Genomic DNA, 14080 nt, shown 5'->3' with positions numbered 1-14080 from the left:
ATCTAGGGGGGGACCCGGGAAATTACAGGGCAGTCAGTTTGACAGATCTGTTCTGGTAAATTATTAGGTAGAATCTGTCATTAAAGATAAAATTATAAAACATGTAACAAAAGCAAAGTTCCTGCTGAGAAAGAGTCAGCATGCTTTTGCAGAGGCAGAATCCCTGTCTTACAAAACTTACTAGAGTTCTTTGAGGATGTAAATAGGCATGTGGATAAGGGGGAACCAAAGTGGACATTGTCTACTTGGATTTCCAAAAGGCTTTTGACAAAGTTCCTCACCAGAGACTATTGAGAAAACTCAGCAAGGAAGGAATAAGAGGGGAAGTCCTCCTATGGATTAAAAACTGGTTGAGAAACAGGAAGCAAAGAGTGGGTGTAAATGGGAAATTCTCACAATGGAGATGTGGGGAGTGGTGTCCCGGGCGAAAGTCCTGTGATGTGGGACCAGTGCTCTTTAACCTATTCATTATTAATGACCTGGAAGTAGGGGTGGGTAAGCGTGGTGGCCAAGTTTGCAGATGATACCAAATTATAGTAGAGATTGGTGGAGAACCACAAAGTGATTACGAGGAGGTCCAAGCGGACCTTGATAAATTAAGGGTGAGTGGGCTAAGAAATGGCAAATGCAGTTCAATGTAGCAAAATGCAAAGTGAGAAGTGCACATAGGGGCAAAAAATCCAAAGCGTCACATAACCCTGCACGCTACAGGGGTCAGTGCTATCAGTCACAGACCAGGACTGGTGGTGCGATTTGGGCTGTCTTAATTGAAGTAGTTCCATGGGAATGTCAAGCTCCTCAATGTATGGCAAAGCTGTGAAAAAGGCAAAACCTCCTATGCTGGGGATAATCAGGAAAGGAATTGATAATAAAACTGCAAAGATTGTCATGCCCTTATATAAAGCTGTGAGGCGACCACACTCGGAGTACTGTGTTCAGTTCTTGTCACCACATCTCAAAAAAGGATATTGAAGAGATAGAAAAAAGTGCAGAGAAGGGCAACAAAGGGGATGATTGAGGGACTGGAGCACCTTCCCTTATGAGGAAAGGCTGCAGCTGCTTTGGGACTCTTTGCCCCAGTTTGGAGAGAGAGGAGAGCGTCTGAGGGGGGGATATGATTGAAGTCTATAAAATTATGCATGGGGTAGAAAATGTTGACAGAGAAATTTTTCTCTCTTTCTCACAATACTACTAGAACCAGGGGCATTCATTGAAAATGCTGGGGGAAGAATTAGAGACTAATAAAAGGAAAACACTTCTTCACGAAACGTGTGATTGGTGTTTGGAATATGCTGCCACAGGAGGTGGTGATGGCCACTAACCTGGATAGCTTTAAAAGGGGCTTGGACAGATTTATGGAGGAGAAGTCAATTTATGTCTACCAATCTTGATCCTCTTTGATCTGAGATTGCAAATGCCTTAACAGTCCAGGTGCTTGGGAGCAACAGCCGCAGAAGGCCATTGCTTTCACATCCTACATGTGAACTCCCAAAGGCACCTGGTGGGCCACTGCGAGTAGCAGAGAGCTGGACTAGATGGACTCTGGTCTGATCCAGCTGGCTTGTTCTTATGTTCTTATGTTCTTATGTGTTAGAAACATGTGATCCCTCTGGAAAATATTTGTCAGTGGTCAAAATGCTATTGCAAAAGAGGGATTTCAGCCTTATGGTAGGCGATCCTCTTTGGAGTCCACAGCAGTACAACAACGCAACAAATGGCAAATGAGAAGTGAATGTGAAATATTAGTAGTTGTGAGTATTTGACCATGATATGATTGCAGTCTTATTCTTTGCTTGGAATGTTTGAATGGCCAGAAGATTATAGAAAGTCAGTAAGGCAGACATAGCAGAAATTATACATTTATCACTGGTACTTTTCAAGGAAACAGTCACTTCTGGGAGAGAGGCATAAACTATATTCCTTGTTCGTATGTACATAAAGCATGTCCAGAACAAGATAACAGCACAGACTGTACTCTCTAAGATCAGGGGAAAAGACAGTGAGAAAAAGGTGAGCTCTGTTTTTTTGTGGGTGTTATCCTTAAAGCTCAATCCTTATCTGGTGTTTGTGTTTTTGACAGCATGTATGTTTGTTCTTTGAGAGCTTGGGGAAGCTTTTATTTATTTTATTTATTGGGGAAGCTTTTATTTATTTACATTAATGCCCCACCATATCTCTATGACTAAAGGCAACTTGTCTGTGTGGGAGGTTCCTATGTTGTTGGCTGTGTGTTTGCCTCAAGCTGTTGAGGGGTGGGGATTCTGTTTAATCACCCAACCAATTTGAATCAACTGCCACTCACTCTTTGACTTGCTCAGAAGCAACGGTGCGTGCCATAGGCACTCGCAGTTCTTACCAAGAAGGGCCCATCTTTGGATAGATAGCAAAATATAAGGTGGTCATGGAAGATTCAGGAATTCGACATGAAGATTGAACATATTGCCGGACACAACAATGTGGTTGCGGATCTCCTTTCCATGAAGGACATAGACTCATGAAGTGGATTTGTGTATGTATTCTAACTTGTACCTAACCTTAAATGGCTTTGGTTGGATTCACTGCAGAGCACTCTTCTGAAAAAGGGTGCTCCTCCACTTGAATCTTGGGAGGGAGAGATGTGAAGAAATTTCTCCTTCCTCCCCCCGCTTCTTCCCCTCTCCAAGCCGGTATCATAGATTTGGAGGACTTAAAAATTCCAGAGGGACATCAGGAAAAGCTATCTGACCTAGGGGGAAAACATATCTTAACCCAGACTGACCCTGAGAGAGGGGTGGGGCATGGGAACTCATAAAACTGCTGGCAACAGAGAGGCAGAGGAAAATGGAGCCTGGGGCAAAATCTGAGTCCCCCCCCCATATGGATGGCCCTCCCCCCCACAACCAAACAAAGTTTTTTTGCATCAGGTCATCTCAGAGTCACCACGACATTATAGAACATGCTCCAAATCACAAATCTGGGTAAAAGCTGGATTCAGATGATATTAAACAGATCCTCATGAATTCATATGATTTTTGCATTGGAATGACTTGAAATGAAAGGAAACCATCATAAAACTATAAAACATGGCTTAGTCTACAAGCAGCACCAAAACAATCATGCATCCCATGCTCTGTGGTGCCGCAGTGGCACAAAAACCTGCTTGAAAAACATGGATGCTCATGATTTTTGCACTGTCATCCCAAAATCACCAGCACATCACAACTCCAGCCATTAGCGACATGTCTGAACACAACAATCACACATCCCATGCTTGAAAGATGTGGATGCTCTTGGATCCTCATGATTGGTCACTCAAAAATCCCCTGCATATCACAGCTCATGCTGCCAACATGTCTGAACACAACGATCACACATCCCATGCTCCGTGGTGCCACAGTGGCACAAAATCCTGCTTGGAAAACAATGATCCTCCACTTAACTTAGGTGGTATGGCTGTGGTCTCGAGCAGCCTGGCAGGGCGGGGCCAAGGGCCACCAGATGGTTTTCCGCCCCCCACGTGACTTAGTGGCAGTCTGCCTGGGGTGTTTGTCCCCACCCCTTCCCTTTATAGCTACGCCTCTGCAGAGAGGCAAGCTCTTTTTCTGCTGGGCTACTAAAGGAAGCACAGGTGGTGGCAGCAGTTTACCGAGAGAGAGAAAGCAAGCCCTTTCCAGGAAAAGGTGGCAACCTCTGGTAGAGGCTTGGGGTGGAATAGGACCTGCCAGGCAAAGCAGACCCATTCCACACACACCATTGATCCACCTATCTCGATACTGGCAGCAATTCTACAAGATATCAGGGAAGATAAAACTTACCATCTGATATGGTTTTTAACAGAGATGCCAAATATGGAAGCTGGATTCTTCTGGATGCAAAATGTTTGCCACTGCTAGGAAAGAGTTCACTATAGGCTCAGCCCAGAGAATGCAGTGGACTTGAATGTAAAATATTAGTGAATATTAGTAAAATATTTAGCCTGCAGGACTTGCATACACTGCTAAGCACTGCCACTGAGAGGCCTAGTTTTAGGAAAGCCTTACACAAGGTTGAGTTAAAGGAATGGCTTACAGTGCACTTACAGTGCAAGCTATCATTTTTGAAGAAGGATAAAGGGAAAATAGAGTGCTGCTTAAATGAGTTTGTGACTTCTTTGTATGCCTACGATAGTTTAAATCTTTTTAAAAACCCAATTATGTAGCTTATGAATTCTTCCCAACAGGCAAGTTTTGTTATGGTCTTGCAATTTTTTTGCCTGTCACTTGATTATCCTTGTGTTTCCCTTGAGCTTTTTGCTTTTGCTTTTATACTGAGGTTTTTTTAAAAAAAGCTAGAGGACAGGGAAGGGGGAAAAAATCCACCTGCCAATGAATTAGCAGATAAGCCCTGAAGTTAATATAAACAAGTATGAATGTTTAGTAGTTACAAATAGTGGCATGGTTTAGTTTGATTGTGCCCCGCCTTTCCTCCCAATGGGGACCCAAAGTGGTTTGCATTGTTAGTCTGAGAGTGTGTGACCTAATGTCACCTAGCAAGCTTCCATGGCGCATTGGGGATTTGAACCTGGATTCCCAGATCTCAGTCTGACATTCTAACCACTATGCCTGCCTCCAAAGTGCCCAAGGACCAAGTTTCCTGTCACTAACTTCTACCACTTGCAGTCTTTTGTACCCCTCTCAATGCTGTTTTGGTGGGAGGGGTTTTGAGGGGTGCAGGGGAAAGGGTAGAAAAGATCCTGTATATGTTCAAGAAACATAGCATGTACTTCTTTGAGTCCAAGCCATATGAACCTTCCTGCCAGCTAAGATAGTCATCAAATGATTCTCCTAGTCATCTGAAGTAAGGTTTGTGTTTACTATTAGATAGAATTTATTTTGCTGTAGTTATTCCACTCTTGTGGAATTTCCACCTGTTCAATTGTTGCCACTTCTGCCATCTTCTAAACACCAAGCAAATGTCGACTTCATGAAGGCTCACGGGGGGAAAGGATCTTTCCTAAAGGAAATCTAGACCCAGGCTGTTTATGTTTAAAATTAGCCTTATGAACAGCTTCTGGAAGCAATTTGGCTTCCAGTGTAGCTCATGAACGATTGGCATGCTGTGGTGTTTAGTCACGTGCTCCTGTTAGACAAACTAGGTGCAATCATTCTTATTTTTCAAAATGTTGTGATTGTTTCATTTGTTGTAGACATTGTTAATATCAACAGGAAAATGACACATTGTATACCTGTCAGAAGGTAACGTAAGCTTTGACTCATGACTAGTTCTTTTGTTAAGATGGCAGCAGCAAACAAAAATTGAGCCGTTTTATTTGGCAGTGAATTATCACATGATTGCAACTTGAAATTTGATTGCAACTAGAACTTGTATTCAAAATAGTGTGGACCTTTCTGGCTATATGGACTTATCGAATATAATTGTAAGATGTTCCTGGAACTGATTTGCATAAACTTTTCAGCGCCTCCAGTTTTCCCCACACTTCTCTCCTGATGGGGCTCGGCGGGGATGGGGAGGCACAACCACACAGCCCTTCGCCCCCCTGGGGTTGGAGAGCAGTGTGGGAGTGGTTCCCCATCTCCTGAGCTCCATCAGGAGAGAAAATGAGTTTGAGGAAAGGAAATGGAGGTGGCTCTGTGGGCAGCGGCTGCTTTGGGGCCACTCGCACCTCAGCATACAAATGGCCCTGGGGCTCCACCAGCATCATTTATGCCAGTGGGACTCAGCTGCCCCCTGCCTGTGCAGAATCTGCCTCTGATGGGTAGGATCTCCTGACATATTTGGTGATGCAAGCTTTAAACTGGCAGTGGGTAATATTCATGTTACAATGTGGCAGGAATGGTGTATAAAGCTTGGTAAAAGTAGCTTTATCCTGTTTAATGATCCTTTCCATGTTTGTCTATTTTCATAGGCAGAAGAAATATTGAGGCAAGAAATAGAGAAAAAAGAAACACCTGGATTATATTGCCTGCTTGGAGATGTTCTTAAAGATCATTTTTATTATGACAAGGCTTGGGAATTGTCCAAGCATCGTAGTGCAAGGGCTCAGCGTTCCAAGGGTCTTCTCTACCTTCGTAACAACAATTTCAAGGAGTGTATAGAATCTTTTGAGCGCTCCGTACAGATTAACTCTATGCAGGTAGGCTTACACGATGCATGTACTGATTTCTTTTATTTAGGCATCCATCTCGCACTTTCTGTTATTCTTGGTTCATATGTTTCTCCAATATTCATTTAAAAACAAAACATCAGGGCCAACATTGGCATCCACATTTAATAAATATGCCTAAGGCAGCCCTCTCCCAGTCATCAATTCTCCATAGTGTGGAATACAGTATATACCTTCCTAACTTTGGTATGGGTTGGTCTGAAGCAGCAGAAAAAAGTTGAATTCCAGTGACACCTTTAAGACTAACACCGTTTTATTCTTGGTGCATGCACACAAAAGCTTATATTAAGAATGAAACTTTGTTGGTCTTAAAGTTGCCACTGGAGTCCAACTTTGGAGTGAGCATTTAATTTGGACTGCACTACATGTATCCTTAGCAGCTAAGCTTTTTTTTGGGGGGGGGGGGGAGTGACTGTGCTTTGAGAGTCTGATCATTTTCTTTTCCGTTCTTTCTCTTTTTTGAATACTGCTGAAAATTAGGGCAACAGTGTGCTGCTGCTGCTGAGGGCAAACAGTAGTCACAGGAGTTTTGGAAGGCTCTCTAACTGCTGCCCCCCCCTACATAGCCACCAGGGAGGAGTTGATTGATTATACACATTCCAGAAGCATGCTTGTGACATCTAATGATTTTAACAAATGTAAGCTGGAGAAGAGAGCATGTTGAGAATATGGCCTGCTCTTTGTCGACACAAAGATGCAAATCTGGGCAAACAATAAGAAATGCTGCAGTTGTTTACGAGGATTTCTAAGAGGGAGACAAAAATTATATAGAAGTTCTTGAAGGAAGAAGGGGGAAAACTGCAAGATTACTGGTTGTAATGAGACATCAAATTAAGTCAAGTACTTTGGAATAAATTTTTACTGGACAAAATGACAAATTATTTAAAGATAATTATAAAATGACATGGATGAGGATACAGGAGGGTATGCAGAGATGGGCTAAATTAAAACTTTCATGGCTAGGAAGAATCTCTAGTATCAAAATAAATATTTTATCAAAATTGAACTTTTTATTTCAAATCTTACCAATTTATGTGCAAGAGAAAAAACCCTTAGAGAATGGCAGGACATAAATAAATTCATCTGGAATGGCAAAAAGTCAAGAATAAGTTTTAAAGTTCTACAAGATGAGAAAAAGAGAGGAAAATTGAGAATACCCAATATTAAATTATATTGTCAAGGAGCTGGCTTCATTTGGATCACAGATTGGATAAAGAACCCATATCAGAGAACAATAAACAGCAGATCTGGAAGTAGGTTTAAACCATTAGAATCCCACCACTGATTACCAGTAATATGTATTAGCTGGTTTAGAGCACAATTCATTAAAAACCTGTCCCACCCAGAATTTTAAGTTAACAGGGTTAAGCTGTGTTCTTTAAGGGTCATTGTGACTGGTTTCCTAGCACAAATCTTTGATTGGGTGCAACTGTGCCATTCATAACTTGGACAATGCATGTATATTTTGAATACTCACAGACAAAATGTCTTGTGAGAAGTAACGTAGTCTTTGAGAATGGATTTATTTCAAGTATGCTTTCAGAACTGTTGTTTGCAGACATTGTAGCAATATAATTGGAATGAAAATTGGTTCTTGCTGGTCACAAACATTGGTTATTGCTGGACACAAAAAATGACTCCAGAGGAGATTTGTTTTGCATATCAAATTTAAATATTATTTTTACTTAAACATTGCTAGGTGTTGCAACAGAAGTGGTAAAGTCAATTTATTACAAACATTAAAGTACTGGGAATGTATAAAGCAGCTCAGTAAAGACTTTAGCAAATCTCTAGTCACTTGTTCAGTTTCAGTAGTTTCAGGTCATATTGGTGTGCAGTAGAAGGGAAAGGTTAAACCGTGTAGCACCTTAAGGACCAAGAAGATTTCTGAAGTAAAAACATTCAAGCATCAAAGTATCTGACAAACAGAGCTTTGACTCTCAAAAACTTATAGCCTGGAAGTCTTTAAGATGCTACTGAATTTGTATCTTGCTACTTTGGAGTTCGAATTTTTAATTCTACAGTCTACAGAACTCCCAAGTGCCTGAATCTACTGTGCATATTTTCTTACAAGGAGCAGTGTTTGCATCTGTTCAGACAAAGAGCAGGGCAAGTTCTTCTTTCAGGCTTTACCAGAATCTGTAAATCTTTAAAATAGTTGTTTCAAAACCTGTTCTCTTTTGCAAGAGCTTGACAACATGATTACACTATATTCTTTAAAAAAAAAACCCCTGATGGAGGATTTCTGTTTAGGGTTTCCATTGCACATGGGTTTTTGTTCTATCCAGGTCTCATCTTAAACCCATTATTTACATTTTCTGTGCAGCTGTGTACTTGCACACTTTGTCTTCTCTACATAAGAACATAAGAACATAAGAACAAGCCAGCTGGATCAGACCAAAGTCCATCTAGTCCAGCTCTCTGCTACTCGCAGTGGCCCACCAGGTGCCTTTGGGAGCTCACATGTAGGATGTGAATGCAATGGCCTTCTGCGGCTGTTGCTCCCGATCACCTGGTCTGTTAAGGCATTTGCAATCTCAGATCAAAGAGGATCAAGATTTATTAATCTCTCTTTATTAATTTATTAATTTATTAATCTCTCTTTATTAATCAGGAACAAAATCCTATGAAGATCCAACAGTTGCAATTAAACAACATTATGCTAGTCAAGTAATCTCACTTATTACAAGTAACTTCTTCCATTTGAAGAATGTACATTTTATTTGCCTTTTTGTGATGGCAAAGTTGGGTTAGAATTTTCATGTAGTTTGCCCTCAGGGACCTCCCTTCTGTTTAAAAAATTGTATGCTTTAAGAATGTTTTTATTATTCCTGAATGGTTACCAGTATGAAGTCAGGATAGAAAAATGAGACAATGCAGGGGATCATTTTTATTGGGATTTTTTCATTAGGCCAGAATTTCTTAACCTTAAATAGTCAGCCAATGCTATACATTCTTTTAAAGTAAATATACCATTAAATAGTTATGGCATTTGTTTGTGAGGGCTTGTTCACAAGGTCCTTTTTGTCTCCATGGTGTTTCCTATGAGTCTCCAGAGGCCACATTTACATGGAGAATGACTCATCATTAGACCAAGAAATCTCTTTGGGTATAGCTGCTGCTTTTCAGCAGTGTTTTCCATCATCATAGAGACTGTTTTTTCACACTTCACAACCACAGGCTTCTCTCCTCTCCCTCCACCCCCACACTGTATCCTTGGAAAGCTAACCTGTTTTAGAGAAACACATTTCAGTGGGGGAGCTGTGTTGGTCAGTTGCAATGAAAAAGAAAAATGGTGTCATCTTTTCAGATTTATTGAAGCATCAGCTACTTTGTCAGAAATATATTCCCAGACAACATATACTCAAGTGAGACAAAGAAAAAAATTATAACCAATGGGGTTAAAAGGCAATGAATTGATAGGAATATGTCTCTATGTCTTTCTATGCAAAACTCAAATTTATGTAAAACAAGCGAATATTTACAGTAGCAGTAATGAGTGATAGCAGGACTGAGCCAAAAGGCAGCATTTACATAAATGAAATAAATAAATAAATAAAATGTTAAAGAAAGAGCATTTAGAGAAGTGTCTGTATTTATCTCCTGGACAATTAGCTTCCTGTTGTAAGCAAACAGTGTTGTAGTTGTAAGCAAACAGTGGTTTGCAAACTTCATACAAAATGGCAGTTTGCTGAAATTAGGAAAAGTGAAAGGATATGAAGACCAGCACACATGAATCTTAGCTTGTTCAGTGTCTGAACAGTCTAATTGTAACCTTTTGCCCGGTTATTTCTTCCTTTCAGTTGGGAGTGTGGTTTTCTTTAGGTTGTGCATACTTGGCTGTGAAAGATTATGAAGGTGCAGCTAGAGCATTTCAGCGCTGTGTGATGTTGGAGCCTGATGTAAGTATAATAGATCCAACATTATCCTGTTTCCCTTTGGTTAAAACTTCATTATTATCTTTTTCTCATCTTTTATGGTATAATTATGGCATAATGTCAATTAAGACCTGTATTTTGTTTCACACTGTGTGTATTTATACACATATATGCTAAGGGGATTTCTTGATTGATGGCTCAATTATAGTGCTGATTTCTCCTTTCCTTCCCCCACCTGGCTGTATATGTGCCGCAGGACATTTCCAGAACAAAAAGTCCATATATAGATGGGTCATGTTCACAATTTTAATTTTTAATTTTAATACTTATGTCATAAACCTGTTGTTCCCAAATCCTTCCATACAGACTCCCTGCAATGTTTGATGTTTAGAACTAAATCATAAGATTGGTTCATGTGTAAAATTATGAAATGTCATGTAGCTGCACAATATCTCTCTCATCCTTTCTGCTTTTGGTTTGAATAATCCATATAAGCCATAATTTGCTTTTACAGCAAAAGTAACTAAATTAATTACAGTGCTTAGAGAGACAAGGATATGCTTGAACACAAGGCTTGTTTATTCAACCCAAATTTTGCTGTAGTGTCTTAACCAACTCTTTCAGTTTTCTTATTCAGATCTTTGTAGATGTCCTAATAACTTTAAGTAGACTTGCTTTTCTAAGTCTAGTATCAGGATATTGACCCAAATGAAGTAAAATTCAACTACATTTTAAGGACACTGTCAGGGCTATGTGTGCCTAATATTTTAAAAAATCTCAACCTTTTCTTAAGAGAGTGCATGAATATCATCTCACATAATGGCTGCATTCAGAATAACTAGAATTTGGTTATGATATTAGTCTCAGTAAGACAGTTACTAATGATACTGAAGCCAGCAGGTATAAAATCAGCACAGCAGGAGACATTATGGTGCATTGGATGACCTTGACTCTTTAAGCTTCCAAATTCCTGTTTGCTCATGATTTGGTTTATTCCCAAACTTGCATGCTTAATCTCCTTCTTGTATTGAAGCTGAGATTGAATACTTCCTCATTCAAAATAAAGAGCAATTGGCTGTGAAATCCATAATAGGTTTGTTTGTTTGTTTAATATATAGGTTTGCCCACCTTTCTTCTAAGCATCTCCAATCCTGTTAACAACAACATAAAAACGATTTGATGAACACTAAAACAGATACAAAAAGATTAAAAACAAATCTAGAAGCAAATTATGTGCTCACCATCCCCCCCTTTGTCAAGGCTCAGGTTGGCTCAAAAGCTCTCTGGGATAATTCTTCTATGCCTTGCCAGAAAGTTAGGAGAAGCCCCTGAACTTTTTCCAGAAGGTGTTCCAGAGGTATGGGGCACCCACTGAAAATGCTCAAGCCTGGACTGTTGCAAATGTTCCTTAGACAAAGAGGTTGCTGACAAGAGATCTTGCTAGGAAGGGCATAACTGCCATATGGGAAGCTACAGTGAGAGGTGGTCCTTCAACTGTTTCAATTGACAAATTGTAGTTTGTTTTACCTAAAGTTTGAAATTCTAAACACGGAAAGGGGAAGGAACCTGAATCCAGAGGACAAAGAAGGTTTGTTCTTACCACAAAGAAAGAGGAATCTGAGTCTAGGTAGTCAAGTCGTCCCACATGCCACAGTTTCTCCTGCTACACTGTGACTTCAACAACAAAAACAGGGTCAGTAACACAGTATAGTAACATGCTCTAATGGGCATGATACAATCAAAGGCAAGAAATGGGACAGTTACGTATGCGTTTATAACTCTCCTCCTGAAATTAACGGCACTTAAAAATGTTTAACTTTGGCTTGATTGTGGTAATTGATTTGATGCTATAATTTTAATTGTAACCTTTTTTCTTTTTGCAGACAAGATTAATGTTTACAAATAGAAGTCCAAAGTATTTTCAGTTTTAAAATATTTCTCTTACTAATTTTAAGTTAATTCTCTTATTTTGTGTGTTTTGATTGCAGAATGCTGAGGCTTGGAACAATTTATCAACTGCATATATCAGATTAAAGCAGAAGTAAGTGATACCTGCTTCTAAAGGAATAATGCTATTTTCCTCTCTTTTCTACTCCCCAAGGGCTTTCCATAACTGTAAATACACGCTATCCTTCTGATCCAATTTGATCATCCTGTACCGCAGGATTCTTATTTGGCCTCTCACCACATTGTATGAGCCTGTGCCCTTGTCTGGCCTTTCCGTAGCTTTATAGACCAGATAGCAAGCAGACTATTATTATTATTATTATTATTATTATTATTATTAGTAGTAGTAGTAGTAGTAGTAGTAGTAGTAGTAGTAGTAGTAGTAGTAGTAGTAGTAGTAGTAGACTTAATAAACCGCCCAGAGCCCTTCGGGGTGTACAATGAGACATAAAACAAATACAATATAAGGTCTCATAAATACAATATAACAATAAAACATTAAAATTCATTAAAATACATTATAGCAGCAATTCCAAAAATTACAAATAAAAATACATGCCCAGAGGCATGCACAGATGGCGCCCAACCCAAAGGCCAGGAGGGCCAGCATTGCCCAAAAATGGATGGTATCAGCGATCAGGCAATGTTGAAGATGGTAAAACTGTCGTGGGGGCTCCGGGGGGTGGGGGGGCAGAAGGTCTACGGCTGGCATCCCCAAAGGCCCGGTGGGATAACTCGGTCTTACAGGCCCTGCGGAACTCACCAAGGTCCCGCAGGGCCCGGACAGCTGATGGTAAAGCATTCCACCGGGACGGGGCCAGGGCTGTAAAGGCCCTGGCCCGGGTAGAGGCCAGCCGTATCGATGAGGGGCAGGGGACTACCAGCAAATTGGCCTCTGCAGAACGCAGAGGCCTATTTGGGACATATGGGGTCAGACGGTCTCGCAGGTATGAAGGCCCCAAGCCGCTGAGGGCCTTAAAGGTTAACACCAACACCTTGAAGATGATCCGGAATTCCACTGGGAGCCAGTGCAGACGGTATAGCACAGGGGTAATGTGATCTCTAAAAGAACCACCTGTCAAAAGCCGGGCCGCTGCATTCTGGACCAGCTTTAACTTCCGGATCAGTTGCAAGGGAAGACTACAGACGCCTCCTTTTTTAAATTCAGGAACAGGAGAGGAAAGTCCTCTTCGATAATCAGGAGAGAGCAAATAATTCAAAACAAGCCTCTCAGTATACCGAGAAAAAGAACCAGAGCCTCCATTCCCTTACCTTCCAACTCCCCCTGCCTTATCTGACTTTCCTCATTAACCCGCAGGTGACTTCAGTCATACCAGCGATTGCCATTAATCAAGCCTCAGGTGTTTTCATTCTGAGAAAGTAATCTTTGTTTCTTACAGGCTATATTTCAACTGAGCCCTTCGGGGGTGGGCGGTCTATTAAATTGAACAAATAAATAAATAAAATAAACTGGTAGTGTTGTTTAAGACTATAATGCAACTCTTGCATACACACATACCATTAAAAATCAGAGATTATGTCACTAAAATTATTTAAAAAGAAGTAGCTATTTAGATGTACAACTCCCCCCCCCCAAAAAAAAATAATGTACACTTTATTATGCAGAGTACTATTGAGTCAGTATCCCTACACTCATACAGCTATAGAGAAGAAGAAGAGTTTTGGATTTATACCTCACCTTTCTCTCCTGTAAGGAGACTCAAGGTGGTTTACAAACTCCTTTCCCTTCCTCTCCTCACAACAGACACCTTGTGAAGTACGTGGGGCCGACAGAGTTCTGATCAACTGTGACTAGCCCAAGGTGACCCAGCAGGAGTGTAGGAATGTCGAGGAAAAGCTGCACTTTCAGGGCTTTCAGAAACTGCAGGGGTTCTCTAAAAGCAGGGTGACTGCCAAAGGGGGAAAACATGTACATAACCAAGAATCAGACCAAAGGGAATGTAAATTCAATGCCAAAGAGGTCACAAATGCATAAATGGCCAAGGATTATTTTTTAATTATGTAGCATGAGGTTGTATATTCATACAGTGTTTAAATGTTTCAGTAAATGAATTTCATTAATTCATTCACAATGTCATGCTTTTCCAGAGGC

General features: G+C 40.5%; 1 protein-coding gene across 1 annotated transcript in view; it reads left to right on the top strand.

Annotated features, from left to right (window-relative positions):
* The window catches only part of TTC27 (tetratricopeptide repeat domain 27), a 109702-nt gene that overhangs the window by 75074 nt on the left and 20548 nt on the right, over positions 1-14080 (top strand). Inside the window, exons 13-15 of the mRNA XM_048484148.1 lie at positions 5885-6112; positions 9946-10044; positions 12009-12061. Of these exons, the coding sequence (XP_048340105.1) occupies positions 5885-6112; positions 9946-10044; positions 12009-12061 (380 nt within the window). The remainder of the gene's footprint in view (positions 1-5884; positions 6113-9945; positions 10045-12008; positions 12062-14080) is intronic.

This window comes from Sphaerodactylus townsendi, linkage group LG01 (genome assembly GCF_021028975.2).
Source record: "Sphaerodactylus townsendi isolate TG3544 linkage group LG01, MPM_Stown_v2.3, whole genome shotgun sequence".
Taxonomy (NCBI): domain Eukaryota; kingdom Metazoa; phylum Chordata; class Lepidosauria; order Squamata; family Sphaerodactylidae; genus Sphaerodactylus; species Sphaerodactylus townsendi.
This window is presented reverse-complemented; position numbering and strand designations above follow the sequence as displayed.